This window comes from Archocentrus centrarchus, chromosome 1, assembly GCF_007364275.1.
Source record: "Archocentrus centrarchus isolate MPI-CPG fArcCen1 chromosome 1, fArcCen1, whole genome shotgun sequence".
Taxonomy (NCBI): Eukaryota; Metazoa; Chordata; class Actinopteri; order Cichliformes; family Cichlidae; genus Archocentrus; species Archocentrus centrarchus.
Genome location: NC_044346.1, coordinates 4156487 through 4171165, shown reverse-complemented (window position 1 = coordinate 4171165; position 14679 = coordinate 4156487). Strand labels below are relative to the sequence as shown.

At 40.2% G+C, this 14679-nt stretch overlaps 2 protein-coding genes and 1 pseudogene across 3 annotated transcripts; all 3 read left to right on the top strand.

Moving 5' to 3' along the window:
* The first annotated feature begins 1272 nt into the window (after positions 1-1272).
* LOC115780797 (uncharacterized) lies at positions 1273-4223 on the top strand. 2 transcript variants are annotated; one of them, XM_030730215.1, is made up of 6 exons: positions 1273-1363; positions 1455-1537; positions 2029-2385; positions 2500-2718; positions 2854-3207; positions 3994-4223. In XM_030730215.1, the coding sequence occupies exons 1-6, from the start codon at positions 1341-1343 to the stop codon at positions 4044-4046; spliced, it is 1089 nt and encodes a 362-aa protein (XP_030586075.1). In that variant the 5' UTR covers positions 1273-1340; the 3' UTR covers positions 4047-4223. The 2 variants fall into 2 exon arrangements, with proteins under 2 accessions (XP_030586075.1, XP_030586067.1); XM_030730207.1 differs by having other exon boundaries at positions 1354-1537.
* A 704-nt stretch (positions 4224-4927) lies between these two features.
* LOC115790178 (B-cell receptor CD22-like) lies at positions 4928-9695 on the top strand. Its single transcript, XM_030743866.1, has 6 exons — positions 4928-4967; positions 5336-5596; positions 5768-5848; positions 8286-8340; positions 8706-8847; positions 8966-9695. Exons 1-5 carry the CDS (start codon positions 4928-4930, stop codon positions 8737-8739), a joined length of 471 nt encoding a protein of 156 aa, XP_030599726.1. The 3' UTR covers positions 8740-8847; positions 8966-9695.
* Positions 9696-11976: 2281 nt separating this feature from the next.
* Positions 11977-14474, top strand: LOC115782801 (gap junction Cx32.2 protein-like; annotated as a pseudogene).
* The last annotated feature ends 205 nt before the right edge of the window (positions 14475-14679 follow it).

Genomic DNA, 14679 nt, shown 5'->3' with positions numbered 1-14679 from the left:
CATAAGTGCTGGTGGAGATCAGAGTTGATATAAAAAAAGCTTCCACCCAAACAAAGGCCCTACCTCAGAGTTACCCCACCACGCAGGACAGTTTTGATGCATCACTGTGGAAGGAGCTTGGTGATTGCAATACTACCAACACACACTAGAGGAGCAAACCTCCACAGCACCCAACCTCCCACATCAATGGCTCTGGAGAGGGAGGGGCAGCATCCTGGAACACCACTTCTTGGGAGGCTGGGTTGGCAGTTGGTCCAGCCAGAACCCTGCACTTCCCTGGAAGCTGAGGCGGGGATAGACGGCGCCAGGGTGCCTGTGAGAGGAACTGCAGGAGCATGGCCAGCAGAACTAGCTTTGACCAGACGAATGAGGCGTTTGAGATGCTGGTTAATGAGAGCATGCTGGTCCCAAGAAACTGCCAGAGCCTCTGTGTATTCAGTGGGGATAGTACCCTGCTTATACAGAGCTGTTTTTAGTGGGTTACTGGGGTCCATGTTCCGGCCAGATTGTAGATAGTCATGGCTTGTAAGTTGGTAGCTAAACGGACCCAAATGCAGAACCAGTCAAAGCAGCTGCACAGTTCACAACCTTTACTGAGCACAAGACAAGTGAATTTGTACTAGGAAGACTCCAGGAGTGAATGGCCTTGATCCTGGTCCAGTGAGTCCAGTGAGTCCAGTGAGTCCAGTGAGTCCAGTGAGTCCAGTGAGCGTGAAATAAACTGTAGTATTTATAATTCTTTCATATTAAATAAGTGAAACACTGTGCTTCAAACTTCTTGCTATTCACTTCTCACTACTGTTTGAAATTTTAAGACTGAAACCTTTCACTGTAATACACTATTACACAAGTGAAACAAACAATAAAGCAACAAGCACCTGCTTCATAAATTCAGTCATCAGACTCGATATGACAAGAACAGGAAAGGACACAAAGATCACAAACGCACAGCAGCAGCAGCATAGATCTACACACACAATCCCAGGACGTGGACACAGCATGCTGTGTGCAACATTGCAACATTGTTTAGATGTGCAGAAGTAAAATGATGAACTCAATGATTAGCTCAATTTCATGGTCATATTTAACAACACAGTGACGCAAAACTATCGTCACTACTTGTTCACTGGATATACGACGCAACAGTTTTTTGTGATCCTGGCACGTTCTAAGGGGAAGGAAATCAAAAAGAAGAAACAGATCACACCTTCTTCAGCATTTGTTACATTCATTTTCTCAGTTTAGCTTTTCCAGTAACCTCCTAAACCAAAGACTTGGTTTTCTTTGTCTTTGCATATTGTAAACTTTTGGCATTTAATAGTTGTGAGAGGGTACACTGGATGTGGACAGCACCGTCAGCTACGTGTGAGGTCACATCAGTTTATTTATTATGTGATGGGCATAATTTCTTGTACATATGGTTTACCTGCTGATGTGTTTGAACTTGTCTGCAGCCAAAGCAAAGACAGGACGGGTCCAACCATGGGTCAGAGAGGAGCAGAAGCTGCACTTCTTGTCTGTCTTTTTACTTCATCAGGTCATTTGTGTTTACACTTTTCATAATTTACTGATGCTGCAGGTTTATTTATTTATTTTTTTTGCTTTTTTTTATTTGTTGGTACCTCCTGTAAGAAAAAACACATCAAATTATGAAACATTTACATGCGTACCTTTGAAAACATTTCAAACTCCCAATTTTTGATACAAGATTTGAACAAAACATAGTTTTAATCATGTATTCATTATTTGTATTTTTGTTGTAATAACTGTAATACTGCTGGGCCTGCCAGTATTTCACACTTCAGTCTTCTGCATTTCATGTCACTTCTTCTTCTTAGAAAGGCTTCCCTTCTTTTTATTCTCTTCAGTTCTGCTGCCTCATGGTTCACAGGTTAAATGCATTCTTTCACTGCACCTTCAGAGTGTGTGGCGTCCTGTCTCAGCTCACACAGACATGAACTGTAGAGAGCATGGACACACCTTTGAAACCAGAAGCATTCATTGTTTGGTTTCTGCTCTGTGTTGCAGTGGTGCAGGGCCACAATGGCTGGTCAGTGACTTACACTTCTACTCAGATCTGTGCCTTACAAGGATCAAACAGTGGACATAGGCTGCAGATACACATACCCATCCAAAATAAATGGGATGTGACTGTCGTTGAAAAAGTTGTTTGGTTTACTAAAAAGAAGGTGATGAACCTGTGGGATCTGAGGACAGAGGCAGAGTTTGCAGGTCGTGTTCAATATCACTTTGATAAAACAGACTGCACTCTGAGAATCACAGACCTGAGAGAGAGCGACTCAGCTGAGTACAAGTTCAGATTCATAACAAACCAACCAGGAGGGAAATATGCTGGCTCACCTGGAGTGACTCTGGCTGTCACAGGTAACTTTTTTTTATCTTAAAACATATGACATGATTGCAAAATGAAAGATTTACTTATGGACACTACTCGTAATCAATGTTGTGTATATTTGTGTTTTGTTTTTTTTTTATTAGTTCTCCAGGTACAAGTGATAAAAACTTGGCCAATCTTGTATCCTACCTGGAGACAGGTGACATGTCAGAGCAGTTGTGTACCTGATCCTCATTCTACATCTGGTACCAGAATGAACTCAACATTCACAAACAAGTGTCTTCTTTTGAAAAATACTTTGGTATACAGACGCATTTCCTGTGCTGTAAAAGGATACGAGAAGTTTCCCTCTCCTTCAGTGTGTGAGTTTCCTTCACTCTTCCACTAACATAAAGCCACTTTCTGTCACTTATCCTGTAATAAGTGTCCCAACCACCACCTGCTCTGTGTTGCTGCTGCCAAATCTTGCTCTAACAGTGCTGTTTGATATATTTTAGGTGTCGATGGTTCAAACTGTAACACAGTGGCGTACACCAGCAGAAGCATCTGTGCCCTCAAAGGTTCATCAGTGGACATTTCTTGCACATACAGTCACAGAGATCCTGTTGAGTCAGCATTCTGGTTCAGTGCTGAACGTATTCATCAGAGGCAGCATGGCTCACAACATGAGGACCTTAGAAACGACTCCCAGTATGCAGGTCGTGTTGATGTCATTGAAAGAGAAAGAGGACGCTCCACTCTGAGAATCAGAGACCTCAGAGAGAGCGATGCAGCCCAGTATAACTTCAAACTCAAAACATACTGGTTTGAGTGGAAGAACAGTTTTCCTGGAACAACTCTGACTGTCACAGGTACTGATGAACACACACTGTGAGCAGGGTTTCAGTAAGTGCAGGTTCTAGCCAGAAAAAATTCAGCCCAGCACGTGTAGCGGGGGTGGGGGGTTCGCATTAGCAATCTAATTAGATGCTAAAATGCCTTGCTCATTGCTAATTGAGTGATGAACGGTTAGATCAATAGAGCAATAATTCTTTTTGCATATCAACCATAAGAGTTACACTTACATATCATGCATTCAGTGTGTCCCAGCTTTAATTTCTACTAATGGGTTTGCAGAAATCATGTAAAAAAGCATACACAACAGAAACATTATATCCAGGTCTTTTATCGATCAATCAGCTGTTAACAGCACTTTTTAGGTTGGAATATCCATCATCACATTGTCAGCATGAACTATCAGGTTTTTAATGCAATCCACTAACTACAACAGTAAGTGACATCATTTTGCTGGGAAATGGTTTTTCCAGGGCCTCTCACAGCTGCTGGGATTTGATGTTTAATAGGAAACCTGAAATTGTAATTTGAGCTTCCTTTTTCCTTTTTTTTCACCCTCACGTTCACGCTGATCACCATTTGTTGTCTGTAACCTCCCAAAATCAAGCGTGAATAGGATGTTGCCTCTAATTGCAACAAACTGGTGAAATTTTGAGCCCCGCACAAGAAACCTCAGCATGGCGTAAAACCAGGCGATCAACTTCTGCTAGAACCCTGAAGTAGCAGGAAAAGTAACCGTTTCATGCATTTGGATGTAAAATGTAGAGAGAGCTACATATTCACTCCCTGTGTGTCATATTTAGCTCTGCAGGTGAAGGTGAGCAGAATAATAGCAGTCCCATCAGTCTCATACTGAGGCAGAGCTGAACTGTCAAAAGCAGCTGCAGTCCAGCTGGTCGTTCTTTCCTACGTCTGGTTCAAGAACGGACAGAAAAACATGACACAGCAAACTTCTGTTTATATAGATGACTTTTTATCCTGGAGACAAACCGTCTCCTGTGCTTTCACAGGATACGAGATTACGGCTCTCCATCAGTGTGTGAGTTCACTTCAATGTTTCTCCAACAAAATGTCACATTGGTTTTAACACAATTAGGGCAGTCATTATTTTTCATTTATTTCAATTGAAGGAAATCAACTTGCTCAAACAGTATTTTCAAATCTTTTCTCTCCGATCCTTCAAAGCTTCCCTCTGTGTCAGTGAGTCCCTCTGTGAGATCGTGGAGGGCAGCTCAGTGAATCTGACCTGTCGCACAGATGCTAATCAGCCAGCTAATAACACTTTGTACACAGGGCAACACAAATCTTGCCTCTAGGACCAGCAGGTATTTACATTTCACCTCCATCGCTCTGAGGACAGAGGAATTTACTACTGCACGTCTGAGGATCAGCTCACTGTGTCTTTGTTCATAGATGTCCAGTGTAAGTAAACATCAGCAGGTCAGTTATCAGCTGGGATTAACAGTTTCCTATAATGTTATTATTGTTGGTGGAGTTTCTAACTTTTCACTGCAGTTTCTGACAAACTGAATGTGGGTTCCACACTGTGGAGCTTGGCTTGATGCTCTCAGTAATTCCCATGTTATCTTCAATAGAAGAAGAAATCCACAAAACCACTCGTAAAAGTTTAAACCATTTCTTAGGCAAAATCAAAAAATGATGGTACAGAAAATTCCCAAAGTTGTGCGTTAAGCATCCATCATATCCAAAACACGTTAATGAGAGAGGCCAAAAAACATGGGGCCCCACCCTCACCTTGCCAGACAGCCTAATAAACGTACCCCACACCCTCAAATAAAGTTGCACTAACTGGAAAAAAAACAACAAACTCTTATATACTCCCACCATCAGAAATATTACATAAATTACATTTTTATCCACTTTAAACCATCCAAATGTCTTTTAAAAGATCAACTTATTACAATGACATAAAAATAATGTAAAAATACCTGTAAATAAGCCTTTTAATCCCTTCTAAACCACTTAGCTAATATTACTGTGAACTTAAACTGTCTTTAAATTAACTGAAATTATTTATTGGTACCCCCTTTTAACTAAACATCACAGAACTGCATTTAGGCTCCTACACTGAATCTTTAATTTTAGCTTCAAAGTAACTGAGTAGGTGTTCTCGGCCTCCTCCAGATGCTCCAAAGCTTCCCTCTGTGTCAGTGAGTCCCTCTGAGATAGTGGAGGGCAGCTCAGTGACTCTGACCTGCAGCAGTGATGCTAACCCAGAAGCTAAATACACCTGGTACAAGGAGGATGAAGAATCTCCAAAAGCATCAGGAGAGATCTTCACCATCACTGACTTCAGACCTGAACACAATGGGAGTTATTACTGTGTTGCCCAGAACACCAGAGGAAGTCAGAACTCCACGTCACATGATCTGACTGTGGCTCAAGGTAAGTATCCGACCTGCCTGATGATGACCCCACACCATTCTGGGATCCTCACATATGCCTCTTTTGATCTTAGTTCACAGCATTAATTCTTTGTATGAGAAAATTGTTTGTCTGATATTCAGTCACTGATTAACCATTAGGTTCATTTTTTTGTGCTTCACTTGTTTCCAGGTTCGTGGAAACTTACGTTTCTCTCTCGGTCTCTACTGCAGCTCTGGTCGCCATCCTCCTCTTTCTCTTGCTGTGGTTTAGGTGAGATATTATTGTATCTGATTTGTATTCTGAAGGCTTTTATCTTTAAGTCAGTTCAAAAACAGTATTCTAAAACACATCTATTGACTATCAAAGATTTTCAGCTTTGCCTCAGTTAAGCTGAAGTTACTCAGTCTAGTTCTTGTTTCCATTGTGTGATTTAATGATATTTGTAAGGAGGACAGGAAGTTTAATGGACATGCTCCATGCTGCTGGAACCCTTTTAAGCACCAATTAATATCACTGTTTGTTATTCACCGACTATTATGTAAGGTTACTAAATTGGTTGGCAACCTTTTTGAACTAACAACACACTGAATTTAATTATCTGATAAATGTAATGTATACACAGAGGATTGAGCTGGGAGCAAAGCAAAGATCAAAGGGCTGTCTCAAAAACTAAGACTTATATGATTGCAGTTCTTGCCTCCATTGGTGAGTACGTTCCATGACAGAGGCACATACTGTACACACATTACTTGCAAGCAACAGCAGGATTGTGTGTGTGTAGGTGTGTGTGCGTATGTATGTGCATGTGTAGATATGTGGATATCAGAGGCGATTGCTCTAAGACTGCAAGGGAAGCTCAGCTTCCCCTAAAATGTCAAAAAATAAGTGGTCAAATATATACTGTTGTGTGTACATGTCACTGACTAAATATTCGCTACAACTTTGTTCAGAATCAGCTTCTTATCACTGGTAACGACACGGCTTTCCTCTCACTCGTTCCCGCAGCTTCTCAGCGCTTTAAACAGCGTGGACGCTGAGCGTCTACAGAGTTCAATAGCGAAGCTAAGACTGCAAGCGAAACGAGACGAGTCATTGGATAAATGCTGGGCTTTGTCACGCCATCGGACGCTCAGCGTCTCTGGGGGTCTATGGGCAGGGGGCGGGCCTCGGCTGGCCCGGACGCTCAGCTTCTGCATGATGATTGGATGATCTGTCTGAGGCTGAATCCCTTTTTTTGATTGACAGCGAAATGAGCGGAATCAGCGATCGTTTGGTGTAAACATCCGTGGGAGCATTTTCATTCTGTTCTGAGTTGACACCGGAGACTTCCTAATCCTCTTTAGCGGCATTTCTTTGTTAAAAACGACTAGCGACAAATCGAGCTTCTATTTCTGGTGGGTTTTTGTAGCTGCTTGTGTTGGAGACTGACTTCTATCACTCTTTCTGACTTCTATCGCAGTTTCTGTCCAGCGGGTGCTGCTGTATAAATAAACTGACACATTTTATGATGTAGGCCGAAATTGAGCTTCCCCTCATTGAAAGACCAGCATCCGCCACTGGTGGATATCATTCTTTGATTATTCTTTTCTCACCTTTGTTTTGTTTTTGTTTTCTTTCTCACTCCTTTTCATACTCGTTCCTTCTGCCTGTCACGCCTGGTATAAATAAATTAAATTAAATAAAATACAAACTAATACATGCTAACAAGAGTAGCCTATTGTAAAACTTAAAGAGCTATTCTTGGAAAAGCAAATATGTTTGGTACAACCAGCGTATTCGGATCATATTCTGAGTGCGAAAACTGCCAGACATGACAGGCTTAAAAAAAAAAAAAAAAAAGACTTATATTAATCAACTCAAGACGTCCACTGAGACTTAGCTGGCAAATGAATAGTCATAATTTATATGGTAATATACAGAATGGAGAAAGAACCAAAAATCCAGAAAAAAAAAACCACCTTAAATGAAAGTTGGAGATTGATTTGAATGTCACTGCGTGAAATAAGTATTTGATACCCAGGTCTCAGGAGGGATCTTGACACACTCATCTTTACAGAAACTCCAATCCTTCAGGTTTCTTGGCTTGACTTCCTTTGAATGTTTACCAAGACTTATCTGACTTGTTTACAGTACAATTATTAACATAAGTTCAGTTTATTGCAGGTGAGGTGGGTTGAATAATTTAACCTCATACTATTGTATAGTGGCAGGGGTCGGCAACCCGTGGCTCCAGAGCCGCATGCGGCTCATTCAGGCTTAATCTGCGGCTCTGTGCGGCTCACGGAAGTAATTTATAAGTATTCAATTGAAGTGCATTTTACTTTTGTCAGTTCGGTTTTTGTTGTAGTTTTAAATTGAAACATTATCGTGATCTTGAATATTAAATAAAATCATTTATTTATCTATTTATTTATTTTCGTTTCCCAATATATGCGTCACTCGCGGTAGCCGCTACCGGCTTCCGCCAGTATTTGCGCTCTCACTGTTTTGTTTTCCGTGGAAACCGGGTTCAATGGCTCTTTCCGGATTACAGGTTGCCGACCCCTGGTATAAGGTTTCTGTTAGCTGTAATCATTCCTCTTGTTCCTACTGTCTGATCTTATCCTAAAGAGATCCCCTTTTAAAGCTGTTTCAAGTTCTGTGGACATTTGTATGCTCAAACATGAATCCATCTTGTTTTTTTACATGCATTTTATTGTCTTATCAGAATGTCAAGGAAACCACAACCAGAGGCTGCAGAGAGGCCAAACAGCAGCGCACAGGTGAGTTCAGTCATTCCAGTCCAAGTATCCAAAAACACGGTGTTCAGACTTCAGAGTCACCGGTCGGCTCAAACTCGTCGCACAGGCTGATCACGTCCAGTGTATTTATAGAAACATTGTTCACCCTTATTACTCACCTCCTCCTTCCACTTTCATGCTTTTCTACTTTATCCTGATAAACTCATGGACACAATCAAGATATCATGAGGTAGATGTAGTAGCAGATGTTTAACTGTAAGTACATCTATTTGTTAGGGAGAGGAGATAGCTTTATGATTCTAACAATATTATTATCAGAGCTGGATTGCAGTTTTGTTTGTCAAGTGTCAACATTACATTAATACTCTTATCCACGTGTTCAACAGATGGATGAAATTCAATATGCTAGCATACAAATAGCTACAACCCAAGCAGACCCTGTCTACTCCAACTTCAGCTCAGGTGAGTTGAACCGATACCAGGAAGAGAGCGTCATATACCCACCACTAACATCGGCAATGCCAGAAGGGTGAGCAGCACTTCACACAGGAGAATTTTTCTTCTAGTCAGATTAAGAAAACACATCAAGTTTAATACTTTAATACTTCATGTACAATAGTGGTATAAGTTATTGTTTACTTCACAGATCAAGACGTCAGGCTTCACAGATCAAGACGTCAGGCTCGGAGGATACCCGGTACTGTACAGTACAGTCAACAAAAAACCCAGAGTGTGAACACCAACCTGGATCTGCCGTCTGTTTCTCGAGGATTATCTGTTTTTTGGGGTCATCAGTAACTTGACCTGTCGTGAATATAGAGTGTCATGAAAAAGTGTTTGGCCCCTTCCTGGTTTCTTACTTTTAGCATATGGCTTCTCACTTACATGTTTCAGATCATCAACACATTTTAATATCAGACAGAGATAACCCAGCAAATACAAAATGCAGTTTTTAAATGATTAATGTATTTATTTAGTAGGAAAAAAACCTATCCAACCCTACCTGGATCTCTGTGGAAAACCTACTGCTCAACAGTACTGCTCAAATGTAATCAACATTGTGTTATGTGTTATGCTTTTTTGCCTTATGATTATAGTGTTGTTATACATATTCATTGATATCAGCAAATTATGTAATATGGCTACATTATGTAGTAATATTCCTGTACCACACAAGTATAATATAACGTGAATACCTTGCATGTATTGTATCTGGCTGTGTTTTATAGATTTTATAAATAGAAATACCTTATGTAGTATACACCTTTGTACAAGAGTGCAGTATGTACTTTCTGTAATCTGTTTTACCATGGAAATGTTTGTGTATGTTCTAGGATGTGGTACCAAAAAGTATTTGTAGAAATGTAAAGATGATCACAGAAATTAATCTCTTACAGCATGCTTAAAATAGTTTGTATTTACGTGTTGTTAATATTGAAAATAAATTTTTGCCAGAATATGTGCTGTATCTTTACTAACCCAGGGATAAACTAAGTTTTGATAAGTTTCGGAAAGACCTCCAATCAGGGGAAAATTTGTTTTACAGAAGGTAAGCAGATGTCTGCTGAAGGGTTTCGATTATGAAATGGGGCTGTAATGCCTACCCTGGCTTCTACATTTACTTCATATTTTTGTTATCACAGGAGAATATCCCATCGGTGATGGGTCTTGTTGTCTCTAGCGAGCAGTACAGAGTGACAAAGTTGTTGTTCAGTCAGGAGGATCCACTGTATTAAACATTGACTGTTCTTTGTGAATTTAACCAATTGAATTCAACAAGATAGAAGCAGATGTTTTGGTGCTATGCTGACTGATTCTTCTGAACAATACTGTGATCACGCTGACAGTATTACCTGCGCTGTGAAAGGATAGCAGAAGCTTCCCTCTTTTCCCTTCGGTGTGTGGGTTCACTTCGATCTTCCACTAACCTCCAGCCATTTGGTGGAGTCTTTTTTTTTATTATTAGCTTTCTGTATTTAATGGAAGCAATGTTGCTGCACATTCCTGATTATTTTTTAAATCTCTTGGTTCTTTGATTAATTAATAAGCTGGAATGGAAGATTGTGGCTAATCCTCCTCCTCGACCTGTGCTTCAAGCATTCTGACAGTTAGGGTCAGCTGAGGAAGCTTCATCCCATGAAAGCAGAGGGCCCAGACAATGTGTGTACCCGACTGCTGAAGACCTGCGCTGCTGAACTGGGTGAACCACTTCACCACATCTTCAACCTCAGTCTGCAATTAGGGAAAGTGCCCTCCCTCTGGAAGACATCCTGCATCATTCCAGTCAGCTGTTACCTGTTTCTTCCTCCTAAATATCAGAGCCTTGCTTATCAGTGGATCGTACCTCTGGCTCCAAAACTTACTGCCCTGCTTCCATGGCCTTCTTCACCTCTCTCTTGGATTTTCTCCTGGTGATAGAAACTTGGCTAAACATGGGTGAGTCGAGCCCATTTTCTGAACTTGTCCCTCCAAGCGGTCACTACCTCAGTTCACCCTCAGTCAGCAGGGCAGGATGGAGGGTTAGCTACTGTCTATAAAGCAGTGTTAATTTCGTCGACAAAATATTTTTGTCATAGTCTTTCGCCAACGACCCTTTTTCTATGACGAAAACAAGACGATAACTAAATTAAAACCACCTGAAAGGATAAAAACGATGACAAAATTAATTGAAAATTAACACTTTCGTCAAGACGAAAGTGTTAAATTCGCAAGAAAAGTAATTTACACTTTCGGAAATGGTTTCGTCTTGACGAATCGTCATCGTTTTTATCCTTTCAGGTGGTTTTAATTTAGCAATCGGCTCGTTTTCGTCGTGAAAAAAGGATCGTTGACGAAAACTATGACGAAAATATTTTGTCGACGAAATTAACACTACTATAAAGACAGCTTCAACTGCCAGCAATTAACAGCTGATGTTTACTCCAGCTTGAACTGCAGTTATTTGAAATCAAGCTGTCCACTCCGGTGCTGTGTTCATTGGTTTAACAACCACCAAATACAACAAGGATTTATCCAAGACTCTAGATAGATAGATAGATAGATAGATAGATAGATAGATAGATAGATAGATAGATAGATAGATAGATAGATAGATAGATAGATAGATAGATAGATAGATAGATAGATAGATCGGATTACTGGCTGCTCTCTGGGCTGCATGCCAAAGTATCCTTGGGCAAGATACTGAACCACAAGTTGCTCTCCGAAGCAAGCGTTGGAGTGTGAAAGTAATGTATACACAGCTTAGATTCATATGCAAGTGATTCTATGAATGGGGTTTGAATGGGTGAATGCAAATGTGTTTAAGCGCTTTGAGTGCTCAATTAGAGTAGAAAAGCGCTATATAGAACTAGTCCATTTACCATAGATGGTGTGTGTCTGTGACCTTGAGGTCACATGATTCATATTGCCCCTTTTGCACAGACATCTCAGCAGGGTGTTTCTTTTTCAAAGTAACACCAAAATACACTCCCACTTAAAGGTGTGGACTTTATTTAGGATGATTTACGGTGATAGCAAATAATGTTGCCTCTTGATCATCCGCGCTCCTTTTACAGAAACTGGCGGGAGGTAGGTTATGAAACTTTGTCATGAGACTCATGAAGATGCTGTGATCAGCAGATTGCGTATATATGAGTCAGTAAGACCAAACCCACTGCCTCAGATAGGATTTTAAAGCCTTCCTTGTCAGTTCAGTCTGACTTTCACCACCTGCACTCTGGTTCTTCTTGGATGAGCTCATGGCAAAGATCTCCTAATATTTGAACCTGTATGAGTGAGTACATTTTGTTTCCACATTTTTGAATGAAAAGGCCTGTTCATTACACAGGAAACAGTTCTGTGTTTCTTTAAGACAACTCAGTCTCAGTTCCCTTTTAGCAGCCTGGCATTTTTTTAACTGTAGCAAATCTTGAATAAGCAGGGCTGTGCTATGCCTATTAAATGCATTGTTTCAAAGGTGTAATTTTGGGGCACTGGCCCTGTAAAATTTAAAACTTAAGCAAACATTAAGGTAAATACTTTTTCCCATTCTGTCTCATCCAAAAAAAGTCCTACCAGCCCACCTTGAGTCTTGTTCTTTTCTGAGGTTTCTTCTCTTAAATGTTTTTTTCTGCTTACTGCAACCCAGTGTTTGCTAATTTGGCAGTTCTTGGGTTTCTTTCTGTCATAATGTAAGGTCTGGTTTTGCAGTGAGATGGTGTATTGAAGAAAGAACAGAGTCCCTACAATAACCAAACCCAACTTTGTTAGTGCTTTTATTATATTCAGTTATCTATTTACTTGCTCATTTTGTTACATAGAAATTAGTACAGCTTTATTCGATATTATCAGATATTAATAAAATTAATATTAGATAAAGAATTGATTCATTTTAATGTTTTCTTTCTTATACTTACAATACAGTATAAATGACATTATATGTATTTGCCACGATTGTTTCCTTCCTGTTGTCTGAAGTTACCATATTGTATGTACATTATATTTTATATCACACACTGTTTTTGTTTTTGTTTTATTAATTTAGCAACAGAAGAGTTCTTTCATGCTTTGATTTCGATTTCCTTTTTGTCTTGTTTAATTGGAAACAAGTTGTTGTAGAACACAGTGAATGCTCTATAGTTGTGCTTTTCTGTAAGTGTACTGACTGTATTTTTTTCCTCCACTGTTGAAATCAGTTTTCAGCCATGGGGACTGGTCTTATCTTTCTTCACTGCTACATAAGGTCCAGTCCCACTCAACTGTAGTGGGAAAGATCTGGCTGAGTGTCCTCTTCCTGTTCAGGATCTTTGTCCTGGGTGCTGCTGCAGACAAAGTCTGGGAAGATGAGGTTTCAGAGTTCACCTGTGACACTATGGAACCAGGATGTGAACATGCTTGCTACAACTGGAAATTTCCAATATCCTATGTCCATTACTGGGTCCTACAGATCACTTTTGTGTCAATGCCCACCCTTGTCTACCTGGGACATGCGGTACACATAATTCACAAAGAGAAGAGAATGATGGAGCAAGAAGAAGCTGACTTTACTAAACTGAAGAAACGCAAATATACAGATGATCGTGGAAAGGTGAAGATAAAAGGCATCCTCTTTTGTACTTACATAACCCAGTTGCTCTGTAAAATCTTCCTGGAAGTGGGATTTAGTGTGGGTCAGTTTTTCATCTTTGGTTCTCCATTCATTTATTTAAAGTTCCACTGCAAATATCTCCTTGTGCCAAACTGGCCGGTGCCCAGTGTATGGTCTCCCGTCCCACAGAGAAAACTATCTTTATCTTTTTCATGCTTGTAGTTTCAGGTATTTCGGTATTCCTTAATATAGTCGAGCTCATTCACCTGTGCTGTAGAAAGAGAAGAGGCACCAGAAAACAATTTCTATGTGAACAGCATGTTCTCAGTTCAGAGAACTACCCATCCAATCCAGGTGGGTGGACCACAAGGACCCAGTATGGAGGAATACCGTTGTTGACTCTGCCAGCTCATCGTCTGACAGTATTCAGTGCTGATGACAACCACAGTGATTCCATCAGTAAAGAGAAGCACACCTGACAGATACATTTAATTCAAACATTTAATTTAGTATCACGTTTTAGGATCTGCTCTTATTGTTGTTTTACCTGAGTATAATGTTTTACTCTTGTGTACAAAATTCAAATGTACTGTGCCTCAATGTAAAATTTTTCACATTTCCCAAACATCAGTCACACTGCGTTCTAGCTGCTGATCAAAAAGTCCAATGTAGAAGAATCATTTTGACTGAGGAAGTTACTCTGCCAGCAAAAGTCGCCATTAATTTATAATTCAGCGGTTCCTGTTGGCCTGTTGTAACCAAAACTGTGCAGACATGAAGGAATGAACATGAGCCATCACCGCTTCACTTGATTGCTACAAACACACACAGTGCTGCCCCGCCCCCTTCTCCTCTAAGTCACTCCGCTCATAAACAACCACAGTGATGGAGGGCACACACCTGATTATGTACATCATATATATTCATAGAATAAAAGCTCAAGCTGAATATTTGTATGTGAGGTCTTGCAAAAGTACATCTCTCTCTTTTTTTCCCTCGTTTTTTTTTCCCCCATGTCCATTGCAGGGTTCTATAAAACTCATCCTGGTGTTGAAAAATTCTGTAGATCTTGGTATCAATATATTATTTCCTATCTATTAAAACATTGTATTGTTGCACTAATAAAAATCCATCCATCCATTCTCTTCCGCTTATCCTTTTCAGGATCCCAGGAGGGCTGGAGCCTATCCCAGCTGTCATAGGGCGAGATGTTGGGTACACCCTTTAATTAACAGATATACCTATATATTAGAATTTATAGGGTGCAATAAACTGATTAGAATTTTAATGTG